The 15080-nt window shown below is 38.8% G+C and overlaps 1 protein-coding gene across 1 annotated transcript in view; it reads right to left on the bottom strand.

Annotated features, from left to right (window-relative positions):
* LOC122815141 (uncharacterized HIT-like protein Synpcc7942_1390) overlaps window positions 1–15080 on the bottom strand; it is a 137265-nt gene that overhangs the window by 102853 nt on the left and 19332 nt on the right. The window contains exon 3 of the mRNA XM_044087396.1: window positions 2291–2395. Within this exon, the coding sequence (XP_043943331.1) occupies window positions 2291–2395 (105 nt within the window). The remainder of the gene's footprint in view (window positions 1–2290; window positions 2396–15080) is intronic.

Here is a 15080-nt window from a genome sequence, read left to right as displayed (position 1 = left end):
AAATACCCCTCAGCCTCATAAGCTTTAAGATTTCATCAAATCTGGTGTCCTCTAGAATGAAATGCGAGGAACATTCCCCTACATCTAGGTTTGTGTCTGGTGCCAAGGACTCTAGTGGGGTTAGTGTGTCTTGTTTTGCACATATGCTTTCAAGGTAGCTACAGAAGGGAACTCAAGACACCGAAGGCTGGTGGTAACCTTGTTGGTGGGAAATATTGAGGTATCCCACTCTTCCTTTGGGATCAATGCCAAGGACTCGAGGTTCCTGACGGAATGGAGTCACTGGCGGAGGGCAGAAGCCAAAGCCAGTGGTGCATCTCTTGCCTATGTCAAATGATAAGTAATGATCCTCTAGAAAATAAATGAAAGCTGAGGTGGAACTCCTCAGTACAAAAGGGGTGCAATTCCAGCACCATTTTTCTTCCAGGAGAAGCAGTCATTGAAGTCTCAGAACATGGCCTTGATGACAGACAGTCCAAATGGCTCTGACCTTGCCTCAAAGGCATGCAGAAAAAGGCACTGAACACATCAGTGGGGGTACAAAAGGTTCAGAGTTCAGGACATGGCACCAAGACACTTGACATCAAGGGAGGCTGAGTAAAGTCTGTCCAGTACTTAGAGCTCAGCACTAAGAGATGCCAGAGGAGGGCACTCTGGAATAGACTTCAACTCTTGAGACCTTTGGCAGCAAGATGTGTAGAAGAAACCTTTTGCATCTGTGTCAATGGGTCAACCAAATCCAGTTTTGAAAGGGGGGGTGAGATAACGGCCATATTTCTCTGGACAGTGACAAAAGTTATCATGCAATCTCTGTCAATATCAGAAGGACTTTGTACCTATCTTGTAGGCCTAAAGGAAGTAGTGGAAGGATGATGTGGACCAAGAAATTTGAGAGCTGCCATACTGAACAGCAACTACTAGTAGATCCAGAATTCCAATAGTATCTAAACAAAACAGTCCTGCCATGGGTGAAGTAGACTGTTACAATGCAGTCTGGTTGAGAGTCTCACGTGTCAAATTGTTTCAAAGATCCTTTGCAGAAGGAGCAGATTCATGTGGTCTGCCTCGTCTTCTCTTTTTTCCCTCATTTTTTCTCCCTCTTCTCTTCCTGGTCCTGTGAGATGAGGGCAAAAGATCTATCAGAATCAATTTTTTTGCACTCTTGGAATGGACGTGGGCCAAAACCCTTACAGATAGCTTAGAAGGCATCCAAGTGCCCCAGCCCTCAGCAAACATTACTAATTTCACAAACTGTAATAATACTTTGACATAGGAATGGGGCTCATTCCAGTCATGGTATTAGAAACCCAAAAGACTCGTAGAAATTTAAAAAAAGCCACATAAGTCACTGAAAACAAACTCTTAAGTAAAAAGTTGAGACTCTAAAAAGGTACAGATTAACAGGTTAACAACTGCACTATCTAAAAAGGCTACTTAAAGAAAACAGAACACACAGTTCTTTGACTAGGTCCAACTCATCTAGTCGGAGTGAGGAAAATAAAGAAAAATACATTTAAGGAAAGAAAGACAAACTGGCAGAATTTTATCAGAATACAAGAATAAATCAGACACTTAGCCGTGAGTGTCAGAGTTGCTTCTAGTTCCTTGAGTAGCAAAACTACATCTGGGGAATGCATTGCAACCACAAACATCATGGGAGCAGGGAAATAATTTGATTGTTTTAGAGCAACTGCAGTCGACTGGTTGGTTCAATCTACTGGGAAACTCCCACAGGTTGAAGCAATGCAAGATCAATAATTTCTGAACACAGATACCATGCAATCACAGGCAGGAGTTATCCATTGCAGAAGGCCTCCCAACTTAGATCTATAGTTTTCTGTCAGCAAAGAACGAGTGTAGAACGGGTGACAAAATTCATGTCTACAAGTTGGCCCTTCACTGAGAAACTTTTGCAATTTACTTTTCTTTGTATATTCTCAACAGTAAAGTAACAACACATTCAATCCAAATTAACAATACTCTCTTCTACCTTCCTAAACTGTATACCATTTGTTCAACAGCCTGCAATCACATTATTCCTGTAGCAAATGAACAGCAGCCTCCAGGGCCTGTTCATTTCAAACAGGTAATGTTGGACTACGATGAAACATGATATAGCTAACTATGAGCTACAGAAATCCCAGAATCACAAAAACAATGAAGAGTACAGATGTGTCACTTATAGTTCTTCTACTACAATGTATACGGGTTATTTAAGAATGTTGACATCTAGCAACACTTTAGTATGAACCAACTACAGAAAACAAAAACAGAATATAGCCACACTTACCTCTTTGTCTTCATTTGTGGCCTGGCTGATGCGTGGTATAGGCAGCTTTGGAATTACTAAAAAATGGACTGGTGCTTGAGAATTGATATCTCTGAAAGCAAGGCACTACAAAAGAAAGCACAAACATAAGGCTCTATAACTTACTCTTGCATGATAGATATTTAAAAGCAATGGACATTTCAAAAAAACAACCTATATTAAATAATATGGCAAATAACAGATCTAAGAGACTGTCTAGTCCCTCTGCTCACCATTTCCTCCCAATACCAAGAAGTCAGCATGCCGAAAAAAATCAAAACAAAGAAAATCCATACATATTATATATATATATATATATATATATATATATATATATATATATATATATATATATATATATATATATATATATATATATATATATATATATATATATATATATATATATATATATATTTGCCACACCTAAGGGAATGTGGGAAGATAAACAGTAACCACTGATGGAAGAACCACCAAGATGCAGGGGAATAAAAATATTAGTAGGTTAATTATCACCCACTGAAAAGAACTCACTTAGATCAACCAATATGGGATTACCTACTGATTATACAGGACAGTCTTCCTCAACAGCAGTACAACCGGTAAGAACACTACACAAAAAATGTGAGGTAGGAGCCATGGAATTGTACAAAACTGAAAGCTCATAAGACCAGACACTGAACTGACAAAGAAGAACCAACTATAGGAGTCATGACCCATCAATAATGCTTGGTGAACGTATGGAACGATAACAGTTGCTGTGACACATATGTCCCCAATGCAAACAAACATTTTTGAAAAGAGTACTGCAAACACCATGGCCCTGATGATGTGGTCTTTGACAGCTGTATTTTCTAATGGACAGTTTAATACTAAGATCAAATAATACGGTTCGTAACCCATCTAGAGGAGTTTTGTTCAGTCACTGCAAACTCTTCCCTCTTTGGAACAAAGGAAAAGGAAAGCAGTCTTGTAAACCCAAATTTTTACTAAGGCAAATGGATGAGCCACAGAATCTGTATAGTGTTAACCCTGGTGCACTGACAAATACAGCTCTTACAACAAATGTATAACATCTGTCAGAAAAACCACTAGCACTGCAAAAGCAACCTCCCTTGAAGGACAACAAATAACATAATTACAAGACCCCAAAGATCATAGGAGGTTACTAGGCTTTTGGCCTTGAGGCCCTTATAAGCCTAGCCAAGACTTTAGCCCATGTTTAGACAAATCACCACCCAATTCCTATGTCTAGCAGGGACACAAGTGGAATCCCAGGGGTATATTTTCCGTTTCCCATCCAGTTATCTAGGTTGTGCTTAAAAAGGGGTACAGAGGTACTCTGCTTGATGTGGAGAGGGAGTCTATTCCATAGATGGGGGAGTCGCTGGAACACAAATCTGTCCTGCCAACAAGTCTTGTTGATGTCACAGACCAGGGTGAGGCCACATGTGCGGGTTACTAGAGTGCAGCTTGACTTGCGGACATGCAGCAGTCCCATCAAGGTAGGGTCTATGAACACCTTGTATGCCAGACAGAGCTCACCTCTGTGGAGTCTGTATGAAAATGAGTAGAGGGATAGGTCTTTTAGCCTGTGTATGGTAGATGTTAGAGGCCCTGTATTCTCCTGGTGAGGAACCTTTGTGGTCTCTTCAGCTACCTTTGTGGTCTCTCCAGCTGCTGTATGTGCTTTGCAAGGTGCATGCCGAAAGGGGTGTTGTACACAATAATGGGCCTTATAAGGGAATAACACAGGGATGTTATGACCTCCTTGTCCCTGGATGAGATACCCTTACTTATGAGGTGAGCCATGTAGAAGACTTTCCATACAACAGAAGCAACATGGCGGTCAAAAGTCAGGTTGCTATCAATCTGGGTGCCCAAATCCCTCACGACTGACTGCTTGCTTAGGACATTGTTATTAATATGATAATTTGTGGGGATGTCACTCTCCCCAAAGGGGGTGGTGATGCATTTTTTGGTATTCATCTTGAGGCTAAGATGTTCTATAGTTTAGTAAATTCATAAATAGTTGATCTAGGCACACCAACCAGGCACTCAAACCTCCTACCACAACACATCAGTAATGCAATTTTAAAGCTCATGTCTACCAGACATGATATTCTCACCCCTAGCTATAGCACAGTTGCACCTAACTGTGCCATAGAATAAACTTTTAATTTAATCAAAATCTGGTCTAAAGTGGACATAAAGTCTCTATGTAACACAAGTACAAAAACATTTGCAAGACCTACAGTTCATTAAAATGTCAAGTCTTGCCTTCTGTAACACACAGTCATGTTTTACCTTACCTTTATCACAAGTACAGTCGACTCTATGTTGAAAGCACACTTTTAAACTTCTGAGAGAGTATCAATTCAGCCCCCATCTCTGCAACTAACTTCCAGCCTAAAGCTAGCATTTCTCCATTAAAATTGTGGAGAGACTCCTTTCCAAACTATCTGAACATCTAAGAAGCTACAGCATTCTCTCTTGGGACAACTAACATAGATTTTGGCACTCGTGTAGCACTATCCCAGCTATATATTCAAACACTAACCAAGAATATCTAAACTTTGTAAAAAGGCTGCAGAAGTCTTAAAGTGAAGTCGGTTGCCCCACTGGGTAATTCTTTTAGACAAATTAAATTGCTAAATTATACAGTAAAAGAAATTCATTCAACACTATCTTTGAGATACTACAATGCAAATGTGTCATTTACTTACTGGCAATGGAAGATATGGAGGGTACAGCTGACTCTGAGCATTTTGGTGATAAAATGAGTCACTAGTTAGAGCAGGTCAGTCATGCTGTTTTATGACAACAGGATAGAAACTCAAACAACTGATACGGTTAAATGTCATAGAGGCAGCAAATAGTTTGGGAATGATATTCTAGTGAATAGCTATGAACCTAATGACCACAAGGGTCTTTTTAAGCCTAGCCATGCATCCCAAATCTCTGACAAATTTTGGTACCCTTGATAAGTGCAAGCAGGGGCTTGGTAGATGAAACATTTATAAGCAGGGGCCTGGGAGATGGACACAGGCAGCCTGAAAAAGGTTAATTAGAAACATATGTGTCAAACCACTGATGCATTTCCTGTACCCCATCCACTTGTCTAAGTTAAACTTTAATTGGGTTAGGGAGGAACTCTGCTTCACATGTTCCTGAGATGGGGTAGTCTCTGGGATACATATTTGTCACTGCAGCAGTCCTATTTATGTCACAGGCAAGGTTCAAGTCTTTACAGTGGGTGATTCTGATGCTATTTGTTTTGCGGATATGTAGGAGATCCATTGGGGTGGGGAACTGAATGCCTTGCATGTCAGGCATAGATCTCCCCTCAACAGCCTATAAAAAAAAGACTATGGGGATAGGGCTTAGAGACAGTCTACATTGGACGTGTTACTTACACCCAGTATTCTTTTAGTGATGAACCTCTGGACGATCCAATTGCTGGATATGCCTGGTTACATACATACCAAAGCGGGCACTGTACTCAACGACAGGTCTGATGGATGCTAAATACAGTGAAACAATGACCTCCTTGGACATTGATGCTATACCTTGTTTATACGTTGCACAACATAAAATGATTTCTTCATTACTGTAGACTAGATGACTGTATATTCCCAAGTCCCTGACTACTGGGCTCTCTCTTAGAGGTGTCTTGTCAATGATCATTACCCAGGGTGAATGACTTCCTAAAAGATATTACTATACATTTCTTGGCATTTAGTTTTAATCCATGGCTCTTATACATGTTATTTGTCTGCGTCAGCCCTTCCTGGAGAAAATTAGTGGCGATGGGGGATTCTATGACGGATTCTAACTTACAACTATTTGCAAATTTGGTCAGCCAGAGGCCCTTGACATTGGCCTCGACTTCAGAGAAGTAAATGTCAAAAAGGAGTGGTCCCAAAACTAATCCCAGAGAGGGACTCCACTTGGGACTGGCCACTTTGTAGAGGTGGACTTCCCAGTTTTAACTTCCAGGGTCCTAACTGTGAGACAGCCAGCTATCCCCTGGATAGCATAAGGGCTTATACCTAACCTCTTGAGTTTATCAATAACAGGAGTTGGGTATTGTACCAAATGCCTTGGCCAGGTCAAGGTAGGCCGCATGAACTACTTTGCCCTCATCCATTGCTTTGGTGACCTTCTCAAAGAAGTCCACCAGGTTATTTATTTTACATTTGTTTACCGGGATAGTCCGACTGGATACATGTCCATTTTCAGCAGAGGCCCGGGGAGAAAAGCTCCACAAAGACAAACTTACATAGATTACACAGAAGTTAGCAAACATAAAAACAAAGTGATTATATACAATGGGTTAGTAGTGTTCCCTAGTAGGGACTCACAATTGTCATGGACAGACAATTAAAAGTAAGAGACTTCAGACTGGAAAAAGAGCTTGGTGATGTAGTTACAAGTTATGATAACTGCAGAATATGCTTTTAGTTTATAACTTACTCAGGATTGGTACATGGGCATAGTCAATTCACTTTGAGATACTGTTTGAGGTTTTTTTTAAGAGACATTTGGAGGATTGTAGGGTTATATAGTTTGGCGACAAATTCCAGGTTTTGCCAATGAAGTTAGCAAACAGGGATTCACCACCAAGTTATTAGCTTTGTGGGTTTGGACCAGTAGTTTATCGGCTGACCGTAGAGATCTTAGATTGCTATATGGCTTAATATTTTTAAGTGAGGGGGTATCCTCAGGGTGGTACAAAAGTTTGTGCTCTATTAAGAGTTGATTGAATTGAATTAAGCTGGGCAGTTCTAGCCACTCTAGTTGTTTAAGGTTCTGGCAGTGGTGGGTTCTATAGGTGGACCCAGTGGCGAATCTGGCAATATGATTGTAGCTATGGGACAGCTTACCTAGTTCGGATTTGTTGAGGTTTGAGAGTACAGGCGAGGCATATAAGAGAGTAAACAGTAGGTGTGATCGGGGGATTGCAGTCCTAGCCAGTGGGGTTAAAAATGTCTTGTTTCTATACAGTGATCCAAGTTTCTTATTGATGGTCTGTATGGTTTTGTTGACCTGTAGGTCAAATTTGACATTATCGTCTATGATAACCCCTAGCAGTTTGGTGTGGTTATCTGGGGATATAGTGGTACCATTGTTAGATGTGACAGAGAATGAAAGTGTGGTGGATCTACTAGTGGGAGAGAAGAGTAGAAGTTTAGTTTTATTGGTGTTCAGAAGTAGGCGTCGATTGGTTTAGCCAGTTCTCAATAGTTTTAAATGTATTTTGGGTTAAAATTTGCAATTCGGATGGGGAGGTGGCTGAGCAGTTGAGAGTGGAATCTTCTACGTATTGGATGCAGGTGGCTTTAGGGATAGCAGTATGGAGGTTGTTGATAAAAATAGGGAAGAGTAGTGGACCTAGTATGGACCCTTGAGGGACACCAAGTGTGAGAGGCAACTGGTTTGAGAGTTTGCCCTGCCATAGTATCGCCTGCTGTCTACCAGTCAGGTAGAACTGGAACCACTGGATAGCAGGCTTGTTGAGAGAAACAGATTTTAGTGAAAGAATGAGAAGTTCATGGATGACCATGTCAAAGGCTTTTGATAGGTCAAGAAAGAGGGCAGAGGTTAGCCTATTGTCATTCCTGTTTTTGGTTTATGGCAGTAGTAAAGGAAAGGAGGGCTGAGGTGGTGCTGTGGTATGGCCTGAAACCATGCTGGGAGTTGGATAGTAAGTTATTCTGTGAAAGGTATTGCATTAGTTGCTTGTGTGCACATTTCTCCATTATTTTGGCTAGTGGGGAAAGAATGGCAATGGGTCTATAGTTGGATATATGTCTGAGGAGCTACCACCTTTATGGAGTGGGATGACGTGAGATATTTTCCAGAGGGAGGGGATAGCATTTTCGGATAAGGTTCTGTTGATGAGGATCTGCAGCCATTTGCAGGTACTCTGCAGGAAGAAGGTCAGCAGCGAGGGTAGTAGGTTTTAGAATTTTTAGAAGCGTTTTGATAAAACTAGTGGATATTGGTTGGAAGCCAAATTCCAGGATAGTATTAGGTAGATTTGCATGTGGTTTAAGTTAGAAGGGGTTAGTCGATTTGCTAGGGATTGGATTGTTTCAGTGAAAAAGTTATTAAAAGGTGCTAGCTTATTGTCTCTGGGGAGCTATGGGTGTAGTTAGCCACGGTAGGGGTGGTGGAGTGACCTGGACAAAGTAGTTGATTTAAGCCTGCTCAGAACTTTTGAGGGTTGTTGTGTTTTTGTAGATTTTGGTAGAAGCTTTTTTTATCCAGTAAAATAGATTTGTTTGCATCATTCCTGAGTTGGCGATATTTTAGATGGTCAAGTGGAGCTTTGGTTGTTCTCCAGCTGGCCCAGGCTCCGTTTCTAGTTTTGATTTTTGCTTTGGTATCTTTTGAGTGCCATGGTGTTGTATCTGATCTAGTTTTTATTGTACGTGCTGGAGCATGGGAATCAAGGATACTTAGGAATTTAGTGTTAAAGTAATCTATGGCCTCCTCTAATGTTAGAGTTTTTAGTTTTGATCAGTCAACTGCTTTTAATTCATTTTGGAATATAGCAGCATCAAAGTTTTTCCCGTTTCTAAATGTTTTATATTTGGGCTGGTGAGGGTTTCCTGCCTTATGTTTTATGATGTAGATTAGACAATGGTCGCTGAGGTCACCAGGGAGAGTACCAGCTGTGTACAGTTGGGTTTGCTATTAACTAGGATCCAGTCCAGAATACTTTCCTTTTTGGTTGGTTTGTTTATCCTAGTGGGAGAGGTTATGGTCCGTTTTAAACACAGATAAGTTTATATGAGTGAGGGGGGGGGGTCGGAGGAGCAGGGGTGCCAGTCGGTGTTAAAATCACCAAGAACTATGGTTTCCTGGGGATAGGTAGTGGATAACCAGTAAAGGAGATCTTCTAGGATATTTAGGTTGTTGCCTGGCGGGAATGTATGCACAGACGATGTTCAAGTGTTTGTTTTGGTTAATCTGTAGCTTGGTTATGAGGAGTTCCGCGTTATTGAATTGGGGAGGTTGAATGGTGGCTCTATTAACGGTTACAGTATTTTTGTAAAGGACTGCTATCCCACCTCTTTTCCTTGTAGCATGGTCTAACCAGTGACTATTGTATCCTGGAGGTAGTATCTCATTGTCAGTAGTACTGGGTTTTAGCCAGGTTTCCGTAAGACACATAATGCCTGGGAAGTGGGTTGCTAGGAGAGCGTGCAGGTTGGAAATGTTATTGTTAATACTTCTAATATTTAGGTGAAATGCTAGGAGAGAAATAATGGGAGTATTCATGGGTAGCTGTGGGGGTTGTGGTAGGGGAGTGGAGGTTATTGGGTGTGGGCGGACCAGGGTTGGGATGAATGCCTCCATATGTTATAAGGTTATAGTGACAGGATATTCTGATCTTTAGGAGTTTGTTTATAAGCTTTATATAGTCTTTGTCTTTAGGATTATGTTTTGTGACTGTACAGGGGTGGTACTGTATAGTGGGTGGTATATTCGGTGTGCAGGGGAAGGTAAAGTGTTTAGTGCTATGTGTGAAGTTGTGGGTGTCTGTTTGACCATTTGGGTAGTGAATACCATGGTCAAGTGTTTGCTCATAGGCAGTGAGATGGTAAAATAGAAACAGTATAGGCATTTGGGTAATTAGTGTTTTTTTGCTTGTTTGCATTTTGATGGGGGGGGGCGAGCCAAATTTGATGGCTGACTGTGCTAACAGGGTGTGGAAGAATGAGAGAGAAGGAAATGGGTTAAGGGGGCAGGGTTGCTCAAGGATGTGTGCGGTGCTGATTGGGGAGTGGCAAAGTCTGGTTTAAATTTAGCACTAGTGGGGGCGGGTGGATTTGTGGGCAGGGAGGGGAGCAGAGTGAGCCGAGCGGGGCTAACACTGACTCTGAAAGTTACCTTGAGCTTTTGGTTTGGATTGTATGTAAGCAATGTTGTTGGCTGTACTTTAATTTGTTTTATTCTTTTTTAATTTTATACCAGTTTTCAGCTAATTTTAATTGGATCCTAGGGGTAAAACTAGCAAATGTAGTCAATAAGGAGGGAGCGAAATTACTTTACAAAATTAAAAAGTAAATGCTTGGGACTGGAACACTGTGTGAGTGTAAGGCTGATTCAAAGTAGTACAGCCCAATCTAGTGGCAATTGGCTAGATCCCTTCACTGTTGTTGTGCATACACCATTAAGCCTCAACAGTTTACAAAAACTAAACTGTAGTTCACCTGTTACAATTGAAAAGCTGGAGGGAGTCAGGTTCTTGCTTCCCAGAGGTTTTACTTAGTTAAGATAGCCAGCTTCAGTGGAGAAGGTAGAAATTGCTTTATGCAGTGAATCCCAGGTTGGGGGTCACTCAGGAAAGAAACCAGTGCAAACTGAAAAATAAAGGTAAATAAGGCAGAATTAGTGCAAAGGTTACAACAATGTGAAGTGGAGAGCATGCAAGGAATAGAGCTGGAGAGTAAAATTAATTATATTGCATACATTATAATTAAAATTGATTATAGTGCATACAGTATCAGCTCTGTAAAACCACAGACTAAGAGCAGTAACATACAGCCTCTAAGTCCAGTGATAACAGCTGTATACTTCAGTGAATACACACAGGATATAATGCACAAAGCAAAGTATGGCTGTTTTAGGACAATAATTCTAGAGTTAAATAGGCATAAACTGCCCTTGACTAAACCAAACTGGATTGGGTCCAGTGTCTGGAGGTTTACTATGTCATTACTGATCATTTTCATGATGGTTTTGCATGAGACTAGTGAGACTTGTCCATTTGTAGTTTCCAGGGTCTGTAGATGACCCACCTTTGTGCAGAGGGATGACCGTTGCTGTTTTCCATTCGTGAGGCACAACAACTGTTTGCAGACTGCAGTTGAACAGCAATTCCAGACAGTCTGAGACGTCATATTTCATGCTATTTAAAAGGCATCCTGGGATATCATCTGGACCCATCAATGCAGTGTTCTTGGCTTTAGTGAGAGCAGTGAGGACCTGTTCCCTAGTAACAGTAGAGGGAATTATATTTGATGGCATTTCCTCAGAGAAGGTTGAGTGGGAGAGAATGGTAAAGTTAAGCTGAATTTGTCTGCCAGTAGGTTTGCTACATCTTCTAGCTCAATACAGGTGGCTCCATTAACAATGAGCTCTGCACAAAATTGTGTATGGTCTTTAAGGTTGTGGACATAGCTAAAGAATGCCTTGTGGTTGTCCTTGGCCTAGGAGGCCAAGGAATGAATTATGAAATTTAGCCAGATTGCTTGTATCATATTTGAAATGTTAGGCAGAGGCTGGACTGGAGAATGCAAAATTTCTGCACAGTTAATAAATAGCTGTGGAACTTGCCAATACCAAACATTTGACATCTGAGATAAGGCAGCAATGACAGCAAAACAAGTTAAGCTGGTGAAACAACTAAAGCAAACTGAGGATAAGGCAAGGAGACTTGCTTGAGACTGCCTGGAGGTTTGGAAGGTGAAGAAACACATTTAATGGTGAAATGGATGGAGGTTGCAAAACATACACAGGGAACTGTAATGAAATAATGAAATTTTGCCAGTTCTAGAGTCAAATGTTAAACATGGGAAGCCTACTCTTATAATAATAACTGAGATGCTAACATGTTATGAAAACCAAGTACTTTGGCAACTGTGGCAATCTTGTGTAACATTCAGTTAACGAGTGTAAGAGAAGATAGAAATGTAAAGGGAGCAAATGTTTTTAACAAACTACTCTGTAGTGAATTTGTAAAATTTGCCAGCACTTTATACTACTAAAATACATTTTCCCCAATTACCTCTCGCTTTCCCACCAGCATTTGTTCTCCAACTGAAGAAAATTTTTCTGAAGTCTGCTTGGGCTATAAAAATACCCATGCAAACACTTCAAACAAAAATCCTAAAGTTCTGGAATTTCTTGCATACTTGGGAGCCATAAAGATGTCCTCCCATTATTCCTTTGCAAATTTCCTTTTTGGCATTTCATCCAAGTATTTCCAAACTTGCTCAGGTTCTTATAATTGGAGCAAACAGACCAAATGAACAAGGTACTTAGCTGTACCAAAAAAATAACAAAGAAAACAAAAATCATTATGTAAAATTATCAAAATATTATTTATTCCACAAAACATAAGTGCTTTCATCTCTAAGAGACTTTGGACAAAAATTAAAACAATTTTTATAAAATTAAGTCATGTGATTGTAATAACCAATCACAAGTGTCAACGTTTCAAATTTCTTCTTTTTAAATAAATTTTAAAATTGTCTTTGTTGTTTAGCTGCACGCATGCAACTTAACCTGCCAACAATATTCTTTCTAATCCAACATCTTCTACATCAAATCAAAATAAAATCTTTGACACAGTAAAGAATAATTTGGTTCGAACTTTTACTTGTTATGTTTGGCTAAAGCATTCACAAGATCATTATTTTGTACTGCATACAAATGCTCATAAATTCTACTTCGTAATTCCTGTAGTTCTACCCACATAAAATGACTGACATCCAGAGCCTCTTGCTATATAAACTACAGATTTAGATTTGAGTGTAAAATAACTACAATTTTCAATATTTAATCTATACTATATGCAATGTACTGATTCCAACATCCAAAAACTTGGCAAGTAAAACACAAACATTTCCTTAGGTTAGAAGGGGCAATCTGGTCAAAATTATTCGAAGTAATCAGCCTTCTTTGAAAAATACAACTCCCTCCCCTTTTGACAAAAAAGCAGATCTTTCTCCATTTTGTCATCAGTCTGTGGGAAGCCCAATAACATTTTTCCAATTGTTCTTTATATTTCTTATAGATTTTACCATCAGTCTAATAACTTAAAAACATCACTAAACTAAAAGCTTTATCTCTTGACATCACTGGATTATGTTCATCTACAGGGCTTGTATTCATTAGCCTTCTTCTCTTTAACCACTTCTCATGAGATGCTCTGGATAGCCCTGCTTCTTAAAACTCTACTGCCTTGTAAAAAAAACAAAAAAAAAAAAACAAATAAATAAATAAATTATATATATATATATATATATATATATATATATATATATATATATATATATATATATATATATATATATATATATATATATATATATATATATATATATATATATATATATATATATATATATATATATATATATATATATATATATATATATATATATATATATATGTATGTGTGTGTGTATATATGTATATGTGTGTACATTGATTCACTTCAGAATCCAGAATTTCAAAAAAATCGAATTTCATATGATCGATGTTTCAGACTACAGAGATTCCAAAACAAATTTTTAAAAAAATGGCACCCCCGCTACTTAAATATACCAAATGAGAGAGAGATTCCAAAATAAATTTAAAAAAAAAATGGCACCCCCGCTACTTAAATATACCAACTCAGAGTGCACTGTAGCGAGGAAAAGGGAAATCTCTTGTTCTGCACTGTATGCAGATCTCTGCTCAGAATTTCGAAGTTCTAAAACTTGGATCATATGGTCTCGACAATATGAATTTCGAAATTCTGAAGGGAACCAGTGTGTGTGTGCGTGTGTGTGTGTGTGTGTGTGTGTGTGTGTGTGTGTGTGTGTGTGTGTGTGTGTGTATTTTATATACATATATCCATACATACATACACACACATATAATTAGTCAAATCTACTGACTTGCACAAGTTGGCCTTTTATTACATTTTCTTTTAAACTGATTGGATGCAAGCTGTCCTAGTTCAAAAAAACAATACTTTGACCTTCTTTCTTATGATTTTTGTATACACACAATCATGGGTTAAATAAATGAGAATATCTAAAAAATTGATAGATTGATAGTTGCTCTTTCATAACTATGAGTGAAGCTCAAATAACTAATGCTATTTATAAACCCTAAAACATTTAAACTACATACCATTACCCTTCCAGAACAAAAAATGTAAATAAACTGTCTGCAAAAAATTATTTTTAAGAAAATCAGACTTAAAAATGTGTTATTCCCAACCTGGTATAAAGATTGGCACAGATTGGAGCCATCGCAGCTCCCATTGCCATCCCATTAACTTCATGGTAAAAACTAAAATCAAATAAAAAAGTCAAAGTTATATACAAAATTTCCATTAACAATCTAATTTTGATTCGACAAACTGTTCAGAGCACAAAGCTTCTCACAAACTATTTGCAAACTGATGTTATTAGGAATCACTTTATACAATAAGTGTAACCAAAAAAAAATCAAAATCTTAATTTTCTAATAAAATCAAAAGAATCCTTTATATAAGAAGTAGACTTTACAGCTACTTCTTGCAACATTTTGTCTGCATAAATAGCCAAGGTCTATCTGTTCTACTTCACAGTGGCAAGTGCAGGGAAGTTTGTTAATATCTTTGTGTACTTCTGGCATCCCAAAAATATGACACAATCTCGGATGATCGATTTTAAAGTAATATGCCAATCTGATATCAATTAAACATTAGGCTATCTTGCTTTGAGGAGGATACTGATCTCATTTTTTGAATTCACTCCATTTCAACATAATTCTTTAGTACTTTGATTTACAACCTTCTGCGTGTGTTATGTATATTATCCCTAGTTGCATAGCTATAAATTATCCCTTCAAATCAGGTAATCCTAAACCAACTTCTGGAGGGGTGGCTGGGTGAATTAACTTATCCCAATTAAGTCTTGCCCCCTCCCAAATAAATTCCTTCAACTCTCTAATTACAGTCTACTACTTCTCCTCTGCTTGATAAACTTTGCCTCACCTG

Source organism: Protopterus annectens, chromosome 1.part1, assembly GCF_019279795.1.
Source record: "Protopterus annectens isolate FY-2018-M chromosome 1.part1, PAN1.0, whole genome shotgun sequence".
Classification (NCBI taxonomy): Eukaryota; Metazoa; Chordata; order Ceratodontiformes; family Protopteridae; genus Protopterus; species Protopterus annectens.
Note: the sequence above shows the minus strand (reverse complement) of the source record. Positions and strands in the feature narration are given on the sequence as shown.